We start from the raw sequence: 16910 nt of genomic DNA, 5'->3' as shown, positions 1-16910 counted from the left end.
AGTATCAGCTGGAATAAGTAGAGCTTAAGTTTTATATAAGTCAGAGAAACTGCCATGAAGAGTAAAAGTTAAAAAGACGTGAAGAAGAAAGGTTATATTTACCTGAAAGGCGTCTCATCGATGTTGGTGTAGAAATAATCATTGGTGAGGAACAGAGGTCTTTTCTGTTGGAGGAGATCATGGTATTGCTAGTGTTATTTGAGCATTTTGAAGGTTGAATTTCTTACTGGAGACTTAGTGATACATGCTGACCTGTACTGATTACTGTTTATTATGGGATGTCATGTCTAATATCTAGTTTATAGGCCAATATAAAAGCAGCCTTATGAAAACAAGTCCAGATGTTACTGAGAATATATAGATATATGTTTGTAAAATCTGACTTAAACATCTTTTTTCTTACTACTTCTTCCTCCACTGACTGTTTTCAATGTTTAACCAGGACAGAAAAATATAACTCTTATTAAAATTAAACACCATTTATTTAAATAAAAACAATATAAATGTGTGATGTGACTCCTCACCCCTTTATCTACTGATGCTCTGATGTTCAGACTGATGCTGCCCGTCTCTCCCTTCACCATGGCCGTCCTCAGCTGGAAGTTTAAACACCACACACACACACACACACACACACACACACACACACACACACACACACACACACACACACACACACACACACACACACACACACACACACACACACACACACAATCTTATGTTATTAAATTGGGATATTCGAACATTACATAATATATGAAGGTTTTGACTCCAAAATGCTGCCAAACCTCTGTCCTATAGTGATGTCTCTGTGTGTGTGTGTGTGTGTGTGTGTGTGTGTGTGTGTGTGTGTGTGTGTGTGTGTGTGTGTGTGTGTGTGTGTGTGTGTGTGTGTGTACCTTCTCCTCTGTGTCCTCCCACTCCACCTCAGACAGATCCACACTGTTGTAGTTTGGCTTTGGCTTCAGTTTCTTTCCATCTTTGTACTGTCGGGGCAAAGCAGATGCTGTTACTGTGTGTGTGTGTGTGTGTGTGTGTGTGTGTGTGTGTGTGTGTGTGTGTGTGTGCGTGCGTGTGTGTGTGTGTGTGTGTGTGGTCAAACACTGAACAGTACTGCATCACTGTCCTTATAAATACTTAATACCTTTTACCCTTAATGTACCCTTCAGCACATCTGTTCCTCTGTGAGAGTTCATCATCATCATCATCATCATCATCATCATCATCATCATCATCGTCACTGTGTAGTAAATCAGAGCTGCTGCTGCTGACCTCTGGAGCTAAATTTGCCTCTTTGCTCTGCAGCTACTTCCTGTCTGATATAATATGCTGCATGTTTGTAGTGTTTGTTATCATTATGTGAAGTAACGTACACATTGGGATTCATTTATCAAAGTCAAACCTGCTTCAACTCTACGTGGAAGCCTTTTAAAATTATTCTCCACATAATATCCTCTGTATCACTTATGAGCAGAGTTAGAGAGGGATAAAGTAATTAATTATAGTTACTCTTTACTTCTCTCAAAAAGTAACTGAGGCTGCGTTCACACTGCAGGCAAATCTGATTCAAATCTGATTCCTTCTCAAATCGGATTTTTAGGCCTGACTGTCCACACTGTTTTTAGCAAGTGGCTCTGTTCAGACTGGGCCACATTAATCTAACCAATTTGACAGGTTGCCATGGCAACATCGTCTTATCAGAGGCGTCACCTAGCGTGTATTGTGTGATGTCATATAATTACGACAAAACGGAGCCATCTCCCCAAAGATTAAGAATATGGTTTGGTCCTCTGTCCAAGGACTGATGTTTACGTCCTCGTTGCCTCCAGTGATATCACCTAGCAACAACAGCTGGAATAAGCCCTCCAGTGATATCACCTAGCAACAACAACTGGAATAAGTCCTCCAGTGATATCACCTAGCAACAACAACTGGAATAAGTCCTCCAGTGATATCACCTAGCAACAACAACTGGAATAAGTCCTCCAGTGATATCACCTAGCAACAACAACTGGAATAAGTCCTCCAGTGATATCACCTAGCAACAACAACTGGAATAAGTCCTCCAGTGATATCACCTAGCAAAAACAACTGGAATAAGCCCTCCAGTGATATCACCTAGCAACAACAACTGGAATAAGTCCTCCAGTGATATCACCTAGCAACAACAACAACTGGAATAAGCCCTCCAGTGATATCACCTAGCAACAACAACTGGAATAAGCCCTCCAGTGATATCACCTAGCAACAACAGCTGGAATAAGTCCTCCGGTGATATCACCTAGCAACAACAACTGGAATAAGCCCTCCAGTGATATCACCTAGCAACAACAACTGGAATAAGTCCTCCGGTGATATCACCTAGCAACAACAACTGGAATAAGTCCTCCAGTGATATCACCTAGCAACAACAACTGGAATAAGTCCTCCAGTGAGATCACCTAGCAACAACAACTGGAATAAGTCCTCCAGTGATATCACCTAGCAAAAACAACTGGAATAAGTCCTCCAGTGATATCACCTAGCAACAATAACTGGAATAAGTCCTCCAGTGATATCACCTAGCAACAACTACTGGAATAAGTCCTCCAGTGATATCACCTAGCAACAACAACTGGAATAAGTCCTCCAGTGATATCACCTAGCAACAACAACTGGAATAAGTCCTCCAGTGATATCACCTAGCAACAACAACTGGAATAAGTCCTCCAGTGATATCACCTAGCAACAATAACTGGAATAAGTCCTCCAGTGATATCACCTAGCAACAACTACTGGAATAAGTCCTCCAGTGTTATCACCTAGCAACAACAACTGGAATAAGTCCTCCAGTGATATCACCTAGCAACAACAACTGGAATAAGTCCTCCAGTGATATCACCTAGCAACAACAACTGGAATAAGTCCTCCAGTGATATCACCTAGCAACAGCAACTGGAATAAGTCCTCCAGTGAAATCACCTAGCAACAACAACTGGAATAAGCGGGTCTGGTGTCTCATAGAGTGACGTAGCGTAGAGACGTAGAGAGACGTCACGGACAGTCAAATCCGATATGAGTGTTTGGATGTTCAGACTCACACACATCTGTCCAAACTTCCTCCCAAAGGTGGTTTACATCTGGTTTGAAAATTAAAACCAGATCTCATGTGATTTCTGACTGTTCAGACTTCATAAGAACCATCTGTTTATTTATAACGCTGATATGGGAGGGTTGCTTTAAATATGTATTCCAGTACAGTTACTAGTTACCTGATAAGAAATGTAGTCAGTAATGAAATACAGGTATCACAATAGTAAGTAATATATCCAGCTGGGTATCGAACCCAAAACCTTGTAGCTGTGAGACAGATTCAGATTAATTTTATTCTTTGTTCTAAAAAGGAGCTTACAGTAGTTTGCAGCAGGAAAACAGAAAAACCAACAGCATCTCAAGGGGGCTGGAGAAATAATACCATTGCATAAAAACCTCTGAATAATGTATATTAACATGTACAATAACATATATATAACTTCACTATAAGAACTCACCAGAGGTCGAAGGTCAGGGTGAGCCAGGATGTAGCCATTGTTGGTGATGAGGAAGGCGTAGCCGTGAGCTCCGAGCTGAAGAGGGAGAACAAACAAAAGGTAACTACATGGTAGGTAGGTGTTGGACAATGATGCCTCGTCCTGATTGGATGTACTTACTGTCTGTCAGTCTGTGACTAACAGGTGTAGTTGCTTTTTCTGTGTTTTCACTCAGAAAACTATTCTCACACGGAGTATCTATGGCAGGGGTGTCAGACATGCGGCCCGTGGGCCAGAACCGGCCCGCCCAGGGGTCCAAGCCGGCCCACTTTCCTTCCTGTCTTTTTTTCCTCCCTTCCTTCCTTCTGTCCTTCCTCCCTTTCTTTCTTTCCTTCCTTTGTTCCTTCCATCTTTCCTTCCTGTCTTCTTTTCCTTCCTTCCTTCCATCTGTCCTTCCTTCCTTCCTTCCATCTGTCCTTCTTTCTGTCCTTCCTTCCTTCCTCCTTTCTTTCTCCATTCCTTCGTTCCTTCCTGTCTTATTTTCCTTCCTTCCTTTTTTTCTTCCTTCCTTCCTTCCTCCCACCATTTCTTCCTTCCTTCCATCTGTCCTTCCTTCTGTCTTTCCTTCCTTCTTTCCTTCTCTCGTTCCTTTGTTCCTTCCGTCCTACCTTCCTGTCTTATTTTCCTTCCTCCCACCCTTCCTTCCTTCCTTCCTGTCTTTCTTTTTTCCTTCCTTCCTTCCTTCCTTCCTTCATTCCTTCATTCCTTCATTCCTTCCTTTTTTCTTTCCTTCCTTATTTTTAATGATCCGGCCCACATTAGATCAAATTGAACTGTATGTGGCCCTTGAATGAAGATGAGTTTGACTCCTCTGATCTATGGTGTAGCTAGTTTTATGATTTGCATTTCAGGGCCACTGTAAGTTTTTAACCAGATATCATGACACAAAGTGACCTCTACCAAACAGCTGAGCAGAACTACAAAGGGTTAAACATCCTAAAATTAGTGCTGGGCGGTATACCGGTTCACACCGAATACCGGTGTATTCATTGCACAATTACAAAGTTGGGGCAGTAAATTACGAGAGATTCACGGGAGAAAAGACAAAACAGGAGTTGAGTCTAAAATACGGGAGGAAACCCGGGAAAAACGGGAATGTTGGCAGCTCTGATATTACTAATATTCACTCATCATGACAGTAAAATAATCCATCCTAAGTCAATCTGCTTCAGTAGAGTAGTAGTTCCTCTCTCAACTAGTAGAAGAAGTTGTGAACAGCTGATTATGCATGAAAAAAAATACCGTCATATACCGTGAAACTGCTTTTATTTTGAAAAATACTGTGCTAAACATTTTTGGTCATACCACCCAGCACTAATTGATATAGATATAAACATTTCCATCGTCTAACACTCACCATGTATCTGGGCGCCAGCTTCATCACCTCCATCAGTGGGATATCAGAGCCGACCACGCCCAGCAGGATGCCATGGGACAGCTGGAGAGCAAAGCAGCAGCAGCACCGTAAACATTTCATTACATGAATTAGAGCAGAGACTGAGAACCAGCATCTCGTCCAACATCAGTGTGTGACCTCACAAATGCACGGTCAAAAATTCCCATAAACACTCCTAAACCTTGTGGAAAGCCTTCCCAGAAGAGGTGAAGCTGTTATAGCTGCGAGGGGGACGACGTCATATTAAACCCTCTGGATTAAGAATGGGACGTCATTTAAGTTGATATGTGAGTCAAGGCAGGTGAGTCAATACTTTTGGCAATATAGTGTATTTGTTTGCTGTATCTGTGGGTTTATTTGTTGGGGTGTAATTTGGGGATGTTGCTGGGTTAGGGTTAGGGTTATAACTATGTAGGTGAATACTGTGCAATAGTGCATACACAAGTACATCTGTGTACATTTACCAAGCGCAATAATATCTGCACCAGGCGGGGAGTTCTGGTCCTCTGAAATGAGGCCAACCAGGAAGTAACTTAGAGCTGCATTCTATCAAAAGGCCACCAGGGGGCGACCGTCTCTATACAAGTCAATGGAGAATTCACCAACTTCTCACTTGATTTCTAACCTCAGTAAACGTTTTCAAAATGTGTTTATGGTCTCAATCGCTAGTTTAAAGCCTTCTTCAATGCAGTATGATGTTCATTTGGGACATTTTGGCCTCCCTGATTTTATATGTGATGATAAAGCAGGGTATGCATTAGGGCGTGGCTACGTCCTGATTGACAGGTTGATTGCCCAATGTCCTCGAGAGCCAGGCCTTGCAACCATAGCAACCTCCCCGCTCCGCCGTTGGCCCCGCCTCATGCCCATATAAGTAGAATCCGTGTTTTTATTTTTCCCAGCATGCACCTGAAATTTTCAAGATGGCGCTGCCTAGATTCGAAACTATTGGCTTCCGAGCAGCAGTCCACAAACCAGTGGGTGACGTCACGGATGTTACGTCCATTTCTTTTATACAGTCTGTGATCTGCACACTAATCTGAGTGTAAGAAATCTGTGCAATAGACACTAGCACTTTTACACTTTAGTGCAATATAATTAATTAACACACTGAAATGGACAGAAGCATTTTATGATCCCCCAAATTCTGGTTGTGTGAAGAGTAACACGGTTGTCTGCTCATTGTTTATCAGTCTGATTACATATTATTATTATTTAATCAGACATGTGAGAGGCTGAAAAGGTTTCTCTGCTACTAACCAACAGATGAAACCTTCTTCTATAAAGTACGAGCAGGTTAAAGTGAACACTGACCGTCTCCGTCTTCTTACTGAACACCGGCATCGCCACTGATGTCATCAGGAGGAGACTCTGAGCTTTAGTGGTGAAGAGCTGAGACACAAGAAGAAGACATCAATTACTATCAAACACATGGAGATTAGCTGCAACTGTGGACTATTTCTAAAAATGATTCATTACTGAGTCTTTTTTTTTTTAAAGAAAGAAAAGTCAAAATTCAGTAAAAATGACCTTAAACTGAATATAATTGGCTTTGCGGGATATTTAATGATGTCATGTTGGTTTTTAGGAAACAGTGATCGTCATTTTTCAAGTATAATATCTCAAGTAGCATTAAATTAAAATACTGCATAAATAAAGTACAATTATGTCAAATTTGTACATTAATGAAGTGTTTTTATAAATGCTGCAGAGTGAACGTGTGAATAACTTTACAAACAGCTTGAAATAAATGATTTAAAGGCTTTTTAAGAGATGTTTGTTTAATAATGAATGGATGAAGGAATGAATGAATGAATGTGACGTCATAAAGCATCCAGACGGCTCAGATTAGAGTCAAAACTAGACACGGAGAAGTAGATTTCAGGTTTTATGCACCAAATATCTGCTACAAAACTTTCATCCAAAGTCCATCTCCACTCAGAAATGTGATTTACTACTTCTTCTTCTTCTTCTTCTTCTTCTTCTTCTTCTTGTGCAGGATAAAATATATATGAGCAGAGTTTGACACTATAATATTGTTTAATTTACACTGGCTCCCAGTCAGCTACAGAGTAGATTTTAAAGTTCTGCTACTGGTCTACAAATCACTGAATGGTTTAGGTCCAGAATACATGAATGACATGTTAGTAGAATATAAACCCAGTAGAGCTCTGAGATCTACTGACTCAGGTCAGATAGTTGAGCCCAGAGCTCTGAGATCTACTGACTCAGGTCAGATAGTTGAGCCCAGAGCTCTGAGATCTACTGACTCAGGTCAGATAGTTGAGCCCAGAGCTCTGAGATCTACTGACTCAGGTCAGATAGTTGAGCCCAGAGCTCTGAGATCTACTGACTCAGGTCAGATAGTTGAGCCCAGAGCTCTGAGATCTACTGACGCAGGTCAGATAGTTGAGCCCAGAGTTCAAACTAAACATGGTGAAGCAGCTTTTAGTTGTTATGCTGCACACAACTGGAACAAACTACCAGCAGAACTGAAATCAGCCCCAACAGTGAACACTTTTAAATCCAGGTTAAAAACATTTCTCTTCTCCTGAGCTTATGATTGAGCTCTTTTAAAGCACTTTACATTTTAATCTTTCATTTGCACTCTATGTCCTTTTAATGATTTTAAAGCTAATTTATTATTTTACGCTGCAATCTTATATTTAACGCTCTATTCTAGAATTTTATGTATTTCTATTTTTCTGTACTTTGTTTTTATTATGGGGGGGTGGGGTGGGGGTTAATTGTATGTTTAAATGTTTCTGTTTTATGTAAAGCGAATTGAGTTGCCATTGTGTATGAAATGCGCTATATAAATAAAACTGCCTTGCCTTGCCTAATGTCCATCTGCTAAAGAATAAAGCTTCCTCTGAGCTCATTTTAAAGCAATTATTTGTCAAATTATAATGTAAAGCTGATTTTTTTTAAATATTTTATAAAACATATCTGCAGGTAAACTATGGACTGTAATTATTAACACTCACTGCATCTCCTGTTTAATCCTCCTTCCTCTATTTTAGCTCATTTAACTTATTTTAAATCCTCTTTATATTGCCTTGTGTTTCTCTTCTTAATGAGCTTTAATGTTTAAAATCAAACACTCTACTTCCTGTTTGAGCATGTAGTCTGTGCTTTGTGATCTTAGGCATATTTATTACTTATAAAACATCATAAACCTGAGATTCTTCACATACATCTTCAGCTATTTAAATCTATCTAAATAATCACCATCAGTAGAGAATAATCATTATAATAAATATTGTCAGTGCTGCCAGTTGAACAGCAGGGGGCGACGTACAGCTGTTTCCTGTTTTTCTGTGTCTTTCAGTTTAAAAGCAGAAAGATAAATGAGTATAAATACTATAATCACTGTGATGTAGGCCAGCAGCTCTCCAGCAGCTCTCCAGTGATAAAGGGATAGAGCTTCATACAGGTTTCATTTCTTTTAGATAGATTTTACATTTACTAGCATCAGATTCCCTCTTAGTGTTTCCTGTTGAGCTGTGGTGGAAGTATAGTTTCTTTCTTTCTTTCCCTCTTTTCTCTTTCTTTCTTTCTTTCTTTCTTTCCCTCTTTTCTCTTTCTTACTTTTCTTTCTTTCTTTTCTCATCTTCCTCCTTTTTTTCTCTCTTCCTCTCTTTCTTTCTTTCCTTCTTTCCTCATCTTCCTCCTTTTTTCTTTCTTTCTTTTCTTTCTTTCCTTCTTTTCTCTTTCTTACTTTTCTTTCTTTCCTCATCTTCCTCCTTTTTTCTTTCTTTCTTTTCTTTCTTTCCTTCTTTTCTCATTCTTACTTTTCTTTCTTTCTTTCCTCATCTTCCTCCTTTTTTCTTTTTTTCTTTCTTTCTTTCCCTCTTTTCTCTTTCTTACTTTTCTTTCTTTCTTTTCTTATCTTCCTCCTTTTTTTCTCTCTTCCTCTCTTTTCTTTCTTTCCTTCTTTCCTCATCTTCCTCCTTTTTTCTTTCTTTCCCTCTTTTCTCTTTCTTTCTTTCTTTCTTTCTTTTCTCATTCTTACTTTTGTTTCTTTTTTTCTTCTTTTGTTCTTTTTCCTTTTGTCTTTCTATCCTTCCTTCTTTTTCTTTCTTTCTTTCCTCGTCTTCCTCTCTTTCTTTTCTTCTGCCTGTCTTTCTTAGTTTCTTTCCTCATCTTCCTCCTCCGTTCTTTCTTACTTCCTTTTCTCATCTTCCTCCTTTCTTTCTTTCTTTCTTTCTTTCTTTCTATCACTCATTCAGACGCTGAAGCTTCATATTAGCTTCAGATTAAACTTTTAAATCCATATTTCTACAGAAGGAGGACTGTGGATTTAGTCCTCCATCACTTCCTGTAAACATGATGAAGGATCTAATGCTCAGTATGAACAGGAGGAATCATTACACACACACACAGAAACACACTTCATGATCATTTGAGCTCCTGACTGAAGTTTTTTTGCTTAGATTTGTGAGAAAAAGTGAAAGATTTTTACTTTTATCTCTTAACTAAACAACTAAACTCTAACTCTCTAACTAATGCATGAATATCTACAGCTTCTAAAACAGACTACTCATCTAAAACTACAACTTCTTCTTCTTCTTCTTCTTCTACTTCTTTTACCTCTTTGGTGTTGGGAAGCTGCCGGAGTGATGAGGGGAAAGCCCAGAGGATCATGGGAGATTGAGGCGAGAAACAGGGAAGAAACAAACACACAGATGAAGGTGAAGTGATGATGATGATGATGATGATGATGATGATGAAGAAGCAGTTCACCCCAAATGACAGGATATGCTTAAAATATGAATCTCCTCTCTGATTGGCTCACCACAGTGTCCATGTAGGCCTCCGTCCAGATGATGTCATGGTCGTGGTTGATCACCATTGGCCGGCTGAGAACGTGCAGATACTCCATGACGTTCTCCTGCACGTCGGCCAGCGTGGAGATGTGTGTGTAGTAACCTGAGAACACACACACACACACACACACACACACACACACACACACACACACACACACACACACACAGTAACATGAAATACACACATGTATGAATGCATAGAAACATACACACACACAGACACACAGATACACACAGACACACACACACACACACACAGATACACACAGACACACAGAGAGAAACACACACACACATACAAACACACACCTAAGTATGTGAAATACACACGTATGAATGCACACACACACACACACAGACACACAGATACACACACACACACACACCTAAGTATGTGAAATACACACGTATGAATGCACACACACACAGACACACAGATACACACACACACACCTAAGTATGTGAAATACACACGTATGAATGCACACACAAACACAGACAGAGATATACACACACAAACACACACACACAGACAGAGAAAGACAGAGATACACACACTCACACACACACACACACACACACACACACACATACAGACAGAGAAAGACAGAGATACACACACACACACACACTCACACACACACACAGAAAGAGATACACACACTCACACACACACACACACACACACACACACACACACACACACACACATACAGACAGAGAAAGACAGAGATACACACACACACACACACACACACACACACATACAGACAGAGAAAGACAGAGAAAGACAGAGATACACACACACACACACACTCACACACACACACAGAAAGAGATACACACACTCACACACACACACACACACACACACACACACACACACACACACACACACACACACACACACACACACCTTTGTTGTTGCAGGCGATCCACTTGGTGTTTTGAGCGAACGTCATCTCTCTGCCGATGAGGTAGGTGAAGACTCTCACCTGAACACACAAACACACCTGTTAGAGCTCACCTGTCATGTTTCTGTGTGTCACTGAGCGGTCCTCAGCACACACACGCTCATAAATATCTAAAATAAATATAATCTTCTTTATTCCTGTAGTTATTTAATAAAGAGTTTGGGTCTCGGGTCTCACCCTGCGATCAGGCCAGTTGAATTCCTCAAAGACCGACTCAAAGTCCTCCATGGCTCCGTCTGTGATCAGCATGATGGCCTGATTACACATGCTGCCCTGACCATTCACCCTGGCCTGCACACACACACACACACACACACACACACACACAGAGAGAGAGACACAGAGAGACACACACACACAGAGAGAGAGAGAGAGAGAGAGAGAGAGAGAGAGACACAAACACACACACACACACGCACACACGCACACAGAGACACACGCAGAGAGAGACACACACACACACACACACACACACACACAGAGAGAGACACAGAGACACACACACACACACACACACACACAGAGACACACACACACACATACACAGAGACACACAAACACAAACACACACACACAGAGACACACAAACACACGCACACAGAGACACACACACACACACACACACGCACACAGACACACACACACACACAGAGGGTTATTTCATAGAGCAGCAACAACTAAATCAAACTATGATGTTTAGGATGAAGATCTTTGACTGTGTCTGTACTTCTTATTTACTACACAGCCTCTACATTTACCCTCCACTGCTTTATCTGAGGGTCTGATAGCGGAGTGTGTGTGTGTGTGTGTGTGTGTGTGTGTGTGTGTGTATATTAGGGATGCTCGATATTGACTTTTCTGCCGATATCCGATATTGTCCAACTCACTATATACCGATATATTCAGGCTTTTTACAACATCACATATCTGCTATTGTGGCATTAACACATTATGCCTCATTTTATTGTGAAGCTCCACTGGATGCAAACATAAATGCAACATGGCTTTCTACATGTTAACACTGTCTGAGCAAAATAAGAGAACTACTTCAACTTAAGTTATGGAAGTAACCAATATGTCACACTGCCATATTTATTATGCTGCTCTGCATCATTTACTATCTGTAGACTCACTAACCACAAACATTAAGCCCCGTTTCTGGAGGCGGGACCTTTACAGGAAGTGCTCTCCCTCGCTCCTCTCAGCTGTTGTGTCTCCAGCAGAGTAGCACCCAGATGGGGGACCCACCGGACTCTGACGGTGACGTCACAGATAGGACCCACCGGACTCTGACGGTGACGTCACAGAGGAGACTCGCCGAAAACATAACAGAGAAAATGACAACGAGGAGGTAAACCCCGTTCCTGTTTGTGTGATCGTGTACATGGCGGCGGACACTATGGACTTGTTAGCAACGGTTAGCTACGATTAGCCACGGTTAGCAACGGTTAGTAACGGTTAACCATGGTTAGCAACGGTTAGTAATGGTTAGCGACCATAGACTGTATAAAAGAAATACATGGCGCCGGTGGACGCTATGAACTTGTTAGCAACGGTTAGCAACGATTAGCGACAGTTAGCAATGGTTAGTAACGGTTAACGACCATAGACTGTATAAAAGAAATACATGGCGCCGGTGTACGCTATGAACTTGTTAGTAACGGTTAACGACCCACTAGTCTAGCGTGTTGTTGTTGTTGTTATACGTCATTCAGCGCGCGCAGGTAAACGTCCCATGCTGCGTTCATGCAGCCTCGGAAATGCTGAAGCCTACAGAACAAACCGGTTATAAAAACCCAATACCGGTACTTACCGATATTACATTTCTAAGTAAATATCGGCTGATATTATCGGACATCCCTAATATTTATATATGTATATACATATATATATATCTCCTGTGTAATGTGCTGAAGTGATGTCTGTGGTGTTATTTTACACTGTGTACATAGGTTCATTATCAGGTGTTATATATTTTACATATGTTTTTAGATACTGCAGTTCACTTTACTGACACTGAGTATTTAATCATTATTTATTAAATTTATATATACATATATTTGTTTACTTAGTACAACTTTTGGGTAGTTTTTTCCATTGGATAGTCAGAGCTGTGTTTCTATGTGATTCATGATTTTATTATAGAGTGAATAAAGGAGTGATTTCAGACACAGTCATTCACACACCATGCTAACCATGCTTTAGTTTAGCAGCAGAGTTAGAGTTGACCTCTGACCTCTGAGGAAACACGTACCTCATTGAGGATTTTGAAGGACTCCTTCATGGCGTTCTTGATCTTGGCTTCTCCTTTAACGTGCAGGTCCTCCACAAGCAGCTTGAAGTGCTGAGAGACAGATATGAATATGAGTGATGTTTATATCAGCAGATTACATTTAACCATGTTCATAAACAGTATCAGTGGATCATTTATAATGTGCACTACCATCCAAACATAACGGAGCTGAATGTCATTTCATTCATGGATGTCAAAACACAAAAAAGTATGTTATTTACTGTATGTATTATTATAACATACAGTCATATGCTTAGACATATGCATAGTCATTTTTACTTCATTTGAAGCTTCTTTTTACTTGTTTTTAAATGGTTTAAATGATTTTGGGGACCTGCTTACATCACAGACAAGCCTTCAGATCATCTACTGCTGGATTATTAAATACACATAATTATACACACAATAAATACATATAGAGCAGCTTTCTTTAATTATGATCTAAATAATGGAATAATCTACCTAAAGCTATGAGAGATGTGGACACTGTGAACATTTTTAAAAAACAGATGAAAACACATTTATTTAATCTAGATTTTAATTAGTGTCATTTTAACTAATTTTTACTAAATAGTCTAATTTTATTTATATATGTATTTTTGTTTTATTGTATTTTTACTTTTCTGTGTAAAGCACTTTGAGCTTCATCCCTGATATGAAAGGTGCTCTACAAATAAATATTATTATTATTATTAACCATAACAATCCACACTGTAACTTTAACTCACCTGCTGTCAATCAAACATTCTCATTCAGCTATTAAAACTATTAACTTTCTATATTTTTAAAACATGTTGATAATACATGTCATTTCAGTTGGACTTTAACCCTTTAATAGCTCATTTAACACCTCAGAGACAGACTGAACCTTCCCATATTATTTTAAGTATTTATTTATTTATTTTTATTTAACAGACATACAGAAAGCAGAAGATGTAATGACGTAAGATAAAGGCTTATTTGCAGCCTTTAGCCTTTCTAAAAGTAGGTTGGAAATGTCCTCGTTCCACGTCTGTAGTCAAGTCTATAAATACTGTACACACACACACATACATGCACATGCACACACACACACACACACACACACACACACACACACACACACACACACACACACACACACACACACACACACACAAAGCTCCAGGTTGACTTGGTGGTTTCCTGATGTCACTCCAAAGAAGTAGGCCAAGAGGTTGATCTGATGATGCTGCTGAAGGTATTCCCCTGTGTGTGTGTGTGTGTGTGTGTGTGTGTGTGTGTCTGTGTGTGTGTGTGTGTGTGTGTGTGTGTGTGTGTGTGTGTGTGTGTGTGTGCGCATGTGCATGTATGTGTGTGTGTGTGTGTGTCTGTGTGTGTGTGTGTGCGTGTGTGTGTGTCTGTCTGTCTGTGTGTGTGTCTGTGTGTGTGTGTGTGTCTGTGTGTGTGTGTGTGTGTTTCTGTGTGTGTGTGTGTGTGTGTCTGTGTGTCTGTGTGTGTGTGTGTGTGTGTGTGTGTGTGTGTGTGTGTGTGTCTGTGTGTGTCTGTGTGTGTCTCTGTGTGTGTGTCTCTGTGTGTGTGTGTGTGTGTGTGCGCCCAGATAATGGTCTTACCTCCCTGTTGTCCAGGTCGGCTTGCACCAGCGTTCCTCTGAAGCACGGCTCCACATAGCGGACGTAGTCAGTGTACTGCAGACAGGAAGTAGAGCTCATGAGCAAGCGCTGCAGCCGCCGGTTTGAATCCCTGAGCCTTCACACTGGGGGGTCAGCTGCTCGTTTCAGTGTGATTAAAGGCAGAGCTTTACAGTAATGTAGCTACAGCTGCAGCGATTAGTCACTTAATCAGTCAACAGGTAATTAATTGGTGATTCTAGCTTCTTCAATGTGAATATGTTCTGGTTTCCTCTATGACAGTAAACTGATTATATTTGAGTTGGTCATGATATTTTTTGGACGTCATCTTGGACTATTCATCATTTTTTTAGTATTTTAAAATATGTCAAAGAACAGACTTCAGGAAGGAAGGAAAAAAGGACAGATGGAAGGAAGGAAGGAAGGAAGGAAGGAAAGAAAGAAAGAAAGAAAGAATAAAAGTGAGGACGGAATCTGTTTTGACTGTTCCTTCTTTCCTCCCTCCTTTCTTTCCTTCCTTCTTTCCTCTTTTCCTTTCTCCCTCCCTCCTTCCCTCCTTCCTTCCTTTCTTCCTTATTTCCTCCTTCTTTCCTTCCTTCCTTCTTTCCTCTCTACCTCTTTTCCTTTCTCCTTCCCTCATTCCTTCCTTCCTTCCCTCCCTCCCTTCCTTCTTCCTCCTTTCCTTCCTTCCTTCTTTCCTCTGTCCTTCTTTCCTTCCTTCCTCCCTTCCTCTTTTCTTTCTCCCTCCTTCCTTCCTTTCTTCTTTATTTCCTCCTTCCTTCCTTCCTTCTTTCCTCCCTACCTCTTTTCCTTTCTCCTTCCCTCCTTCCTTCCTTCCCTCCCTCCCTTCCTTCTTCCTCCTTTCCTTCCTTCCTTCTTTCCTCTGTCCTTCTTTCCTTCCTTCCTCCCTTCCTTCCCTCCTTCCTTCCTTCTTCCTCCCTTCTTCCTTCTTTCCTCCCTCCCTTCCTTCCCTCCTTCCTTCCTTCATCTTGGACTTTTCATCATTTTTTTAGTATTTTAAAATATGTCAAAGAACAGACTTCAGGAAGGAAGGAAGGAAGGAAAAAAGGACACATGGAAGGAAGGAAGGAAGGAAGGAAGGAAAGAAAGAAAGAAAGAAAGAAAGAATAAAAGTGAGGAAGGAAGAAAGAAAAGAATGGAAAGGCTGGAAAAGAAGACAGGAAGGAAAGATGAAAGGGAGGAAGGACAGATGGAAGGAAGGAAGGAAGGACAGATGGAAGGAAGGAAGGAAGGAAAAAAGGACAGATGGAAGGAAGGAAGGAAAGAAAGAAAGAATAAAAGTGAGGAAGGAAGAAAGAAAAGAATGGAAAGGTTGGAAAAGAAGACAGGAAGGAAAGATGAAAGGGAGGAAGGACAGAAGGAAGGACGGAAGGAAGGAAGGACAGATGGAAGGAAGGAAGGAAGGAAAAAAATACAGGAAGGAAAGTGGGCCGAATTGGATCCTTCGGCGGGCCGTTTCTGGCCCACGGGCCGCATGTTTGACCCCCTGATCTAAAGCTTTTCTTCTTTTCCATACATGACAGTAAACTGGATCTTTGGGTTTCAGACTGTTGGTGGAACACCTGAACTCATCACCTCTCTGACTAACCGTGATATATAAGGAAGGAAGGATGGAAGGAAGGAAGGAAGGAAGGAAGGAAGGAAAAAACTGATATATAACTACTACTAAAGTCTCACAGCGATGACGTTGACGAAGTCGTTCTCTCCCAGCGTGTCCAGGATGGTGTTGATGGTGTGTTTAGCGATGGTCATCTTCAGCCCCTTCATGCTGCCGCTGATGTCCACCATGATGATGATGTCCTTCGGAGACGTAGCCGCCTGGATGTACCTGCACACAGGAAGTGGAGGAATTACACAGGAAGCTTCAGAGATATGACTCCTCGATGAGACTTAGTTATACAGACTGCTTTTAAACCTCCTGTTGTCCTCAAGTCAAGGAAGGAAGGAAGGAAGGAAGAAAGGAAGGAAGGAAGGAAGGGAGAAAGAAGGAAGGAAAGGAGGAAGTTTGGGAGGTAGAAGGAAGGAAGTTTGGGAGGAAGAAGGAAGGAAAGGAGGGAGGAAGGAAGGAAGAAGGAAGTATGCAGTATTACTTTTACTGTAATACTGCATACTACATCACTATAATACTGCAGTACTTTTACTGTAATACTGCATACTACATCACTCATAATACTGCAGTACTTTTACTGTAATACTGCATACTACATCACTA

At 40.8% G+C, this 16910-nt stretch overlaps 1 protein-coding gene across 1 annotated transcript in view; it reads right to left on the bottom strand.

The window, feature by feature from the left end:
* LOC128358992 (voltage-dependent calcium channel subunit alpha-2/delta-4-like) overlaps positions 1 to 16910 on the bottom strand; it is a 99716-nt gene that overhangs the window by 57404 nt on the left and 25402 nt on the right. Inside the window, exons 8-20 of the mRNA XM_053319397.1 lie at positions 16376 to 16526; positions 14660 to 14734; positions 13029 to 13118; positions 10952 to 11065; positions 10717 to 10795; positions 9767 to 9900; positions 9562 to 9579; positions 6283 to 6360; positions 4930 to 5010; positions 3534 to 3608; positions 903 to 989; positions 525 to 596; positions 103 to 164 (exon numbers count right to left, since the gene is read on the bottom strand). Coding sequence (XP_053175372.1) covers positions 103 to 164; positions 525 to 596; positions 903 to 989; positions 3534 to 3608; positions 4930 to 5010; positions 6283 to 6360; positions 9562 to 9579; positions 9767 to 9900; positions 10717 to 10795; positions 10952 to 11065; positions 13029 to 13118; positions 14660 to 14734; positions 16376 to 16526 — 1116 coding nt within the window. The remainder of the gene's footprint in view (positions 1 to 102; positions 165 to 524; positions 597 to 902; positions 990 to 3533; positions 3609 to 4929; positions 5011 to 6282; positions 6361 to 9561; positions 9580 to 9766; positions 9901 to 10716; positions 10796 to 10951; positions 11066 to 13028; positions 13119 to 14659; positions 14735 to 16375; positions 16527 to 16910) is intronic.

This window comes from Scomber japonicus, chromosome 5 (assembly GCF_027409825.1).
Source record: "Scomber japonicus isolate fScoJap1 chromosome 5, fScoJap1.pri, whole genome shotgun sequence".
Lineage (NCBI taxonomy): Eukaryota > Metazoa > Chordata > Actinopteri > Scombriformes > Scombridae > Scomber > Scomber japonicus.
Note: the sequence above shows the minus strand (reverse complement) of the source record. Positions and strands in the feature narration are given on the sequence as shown.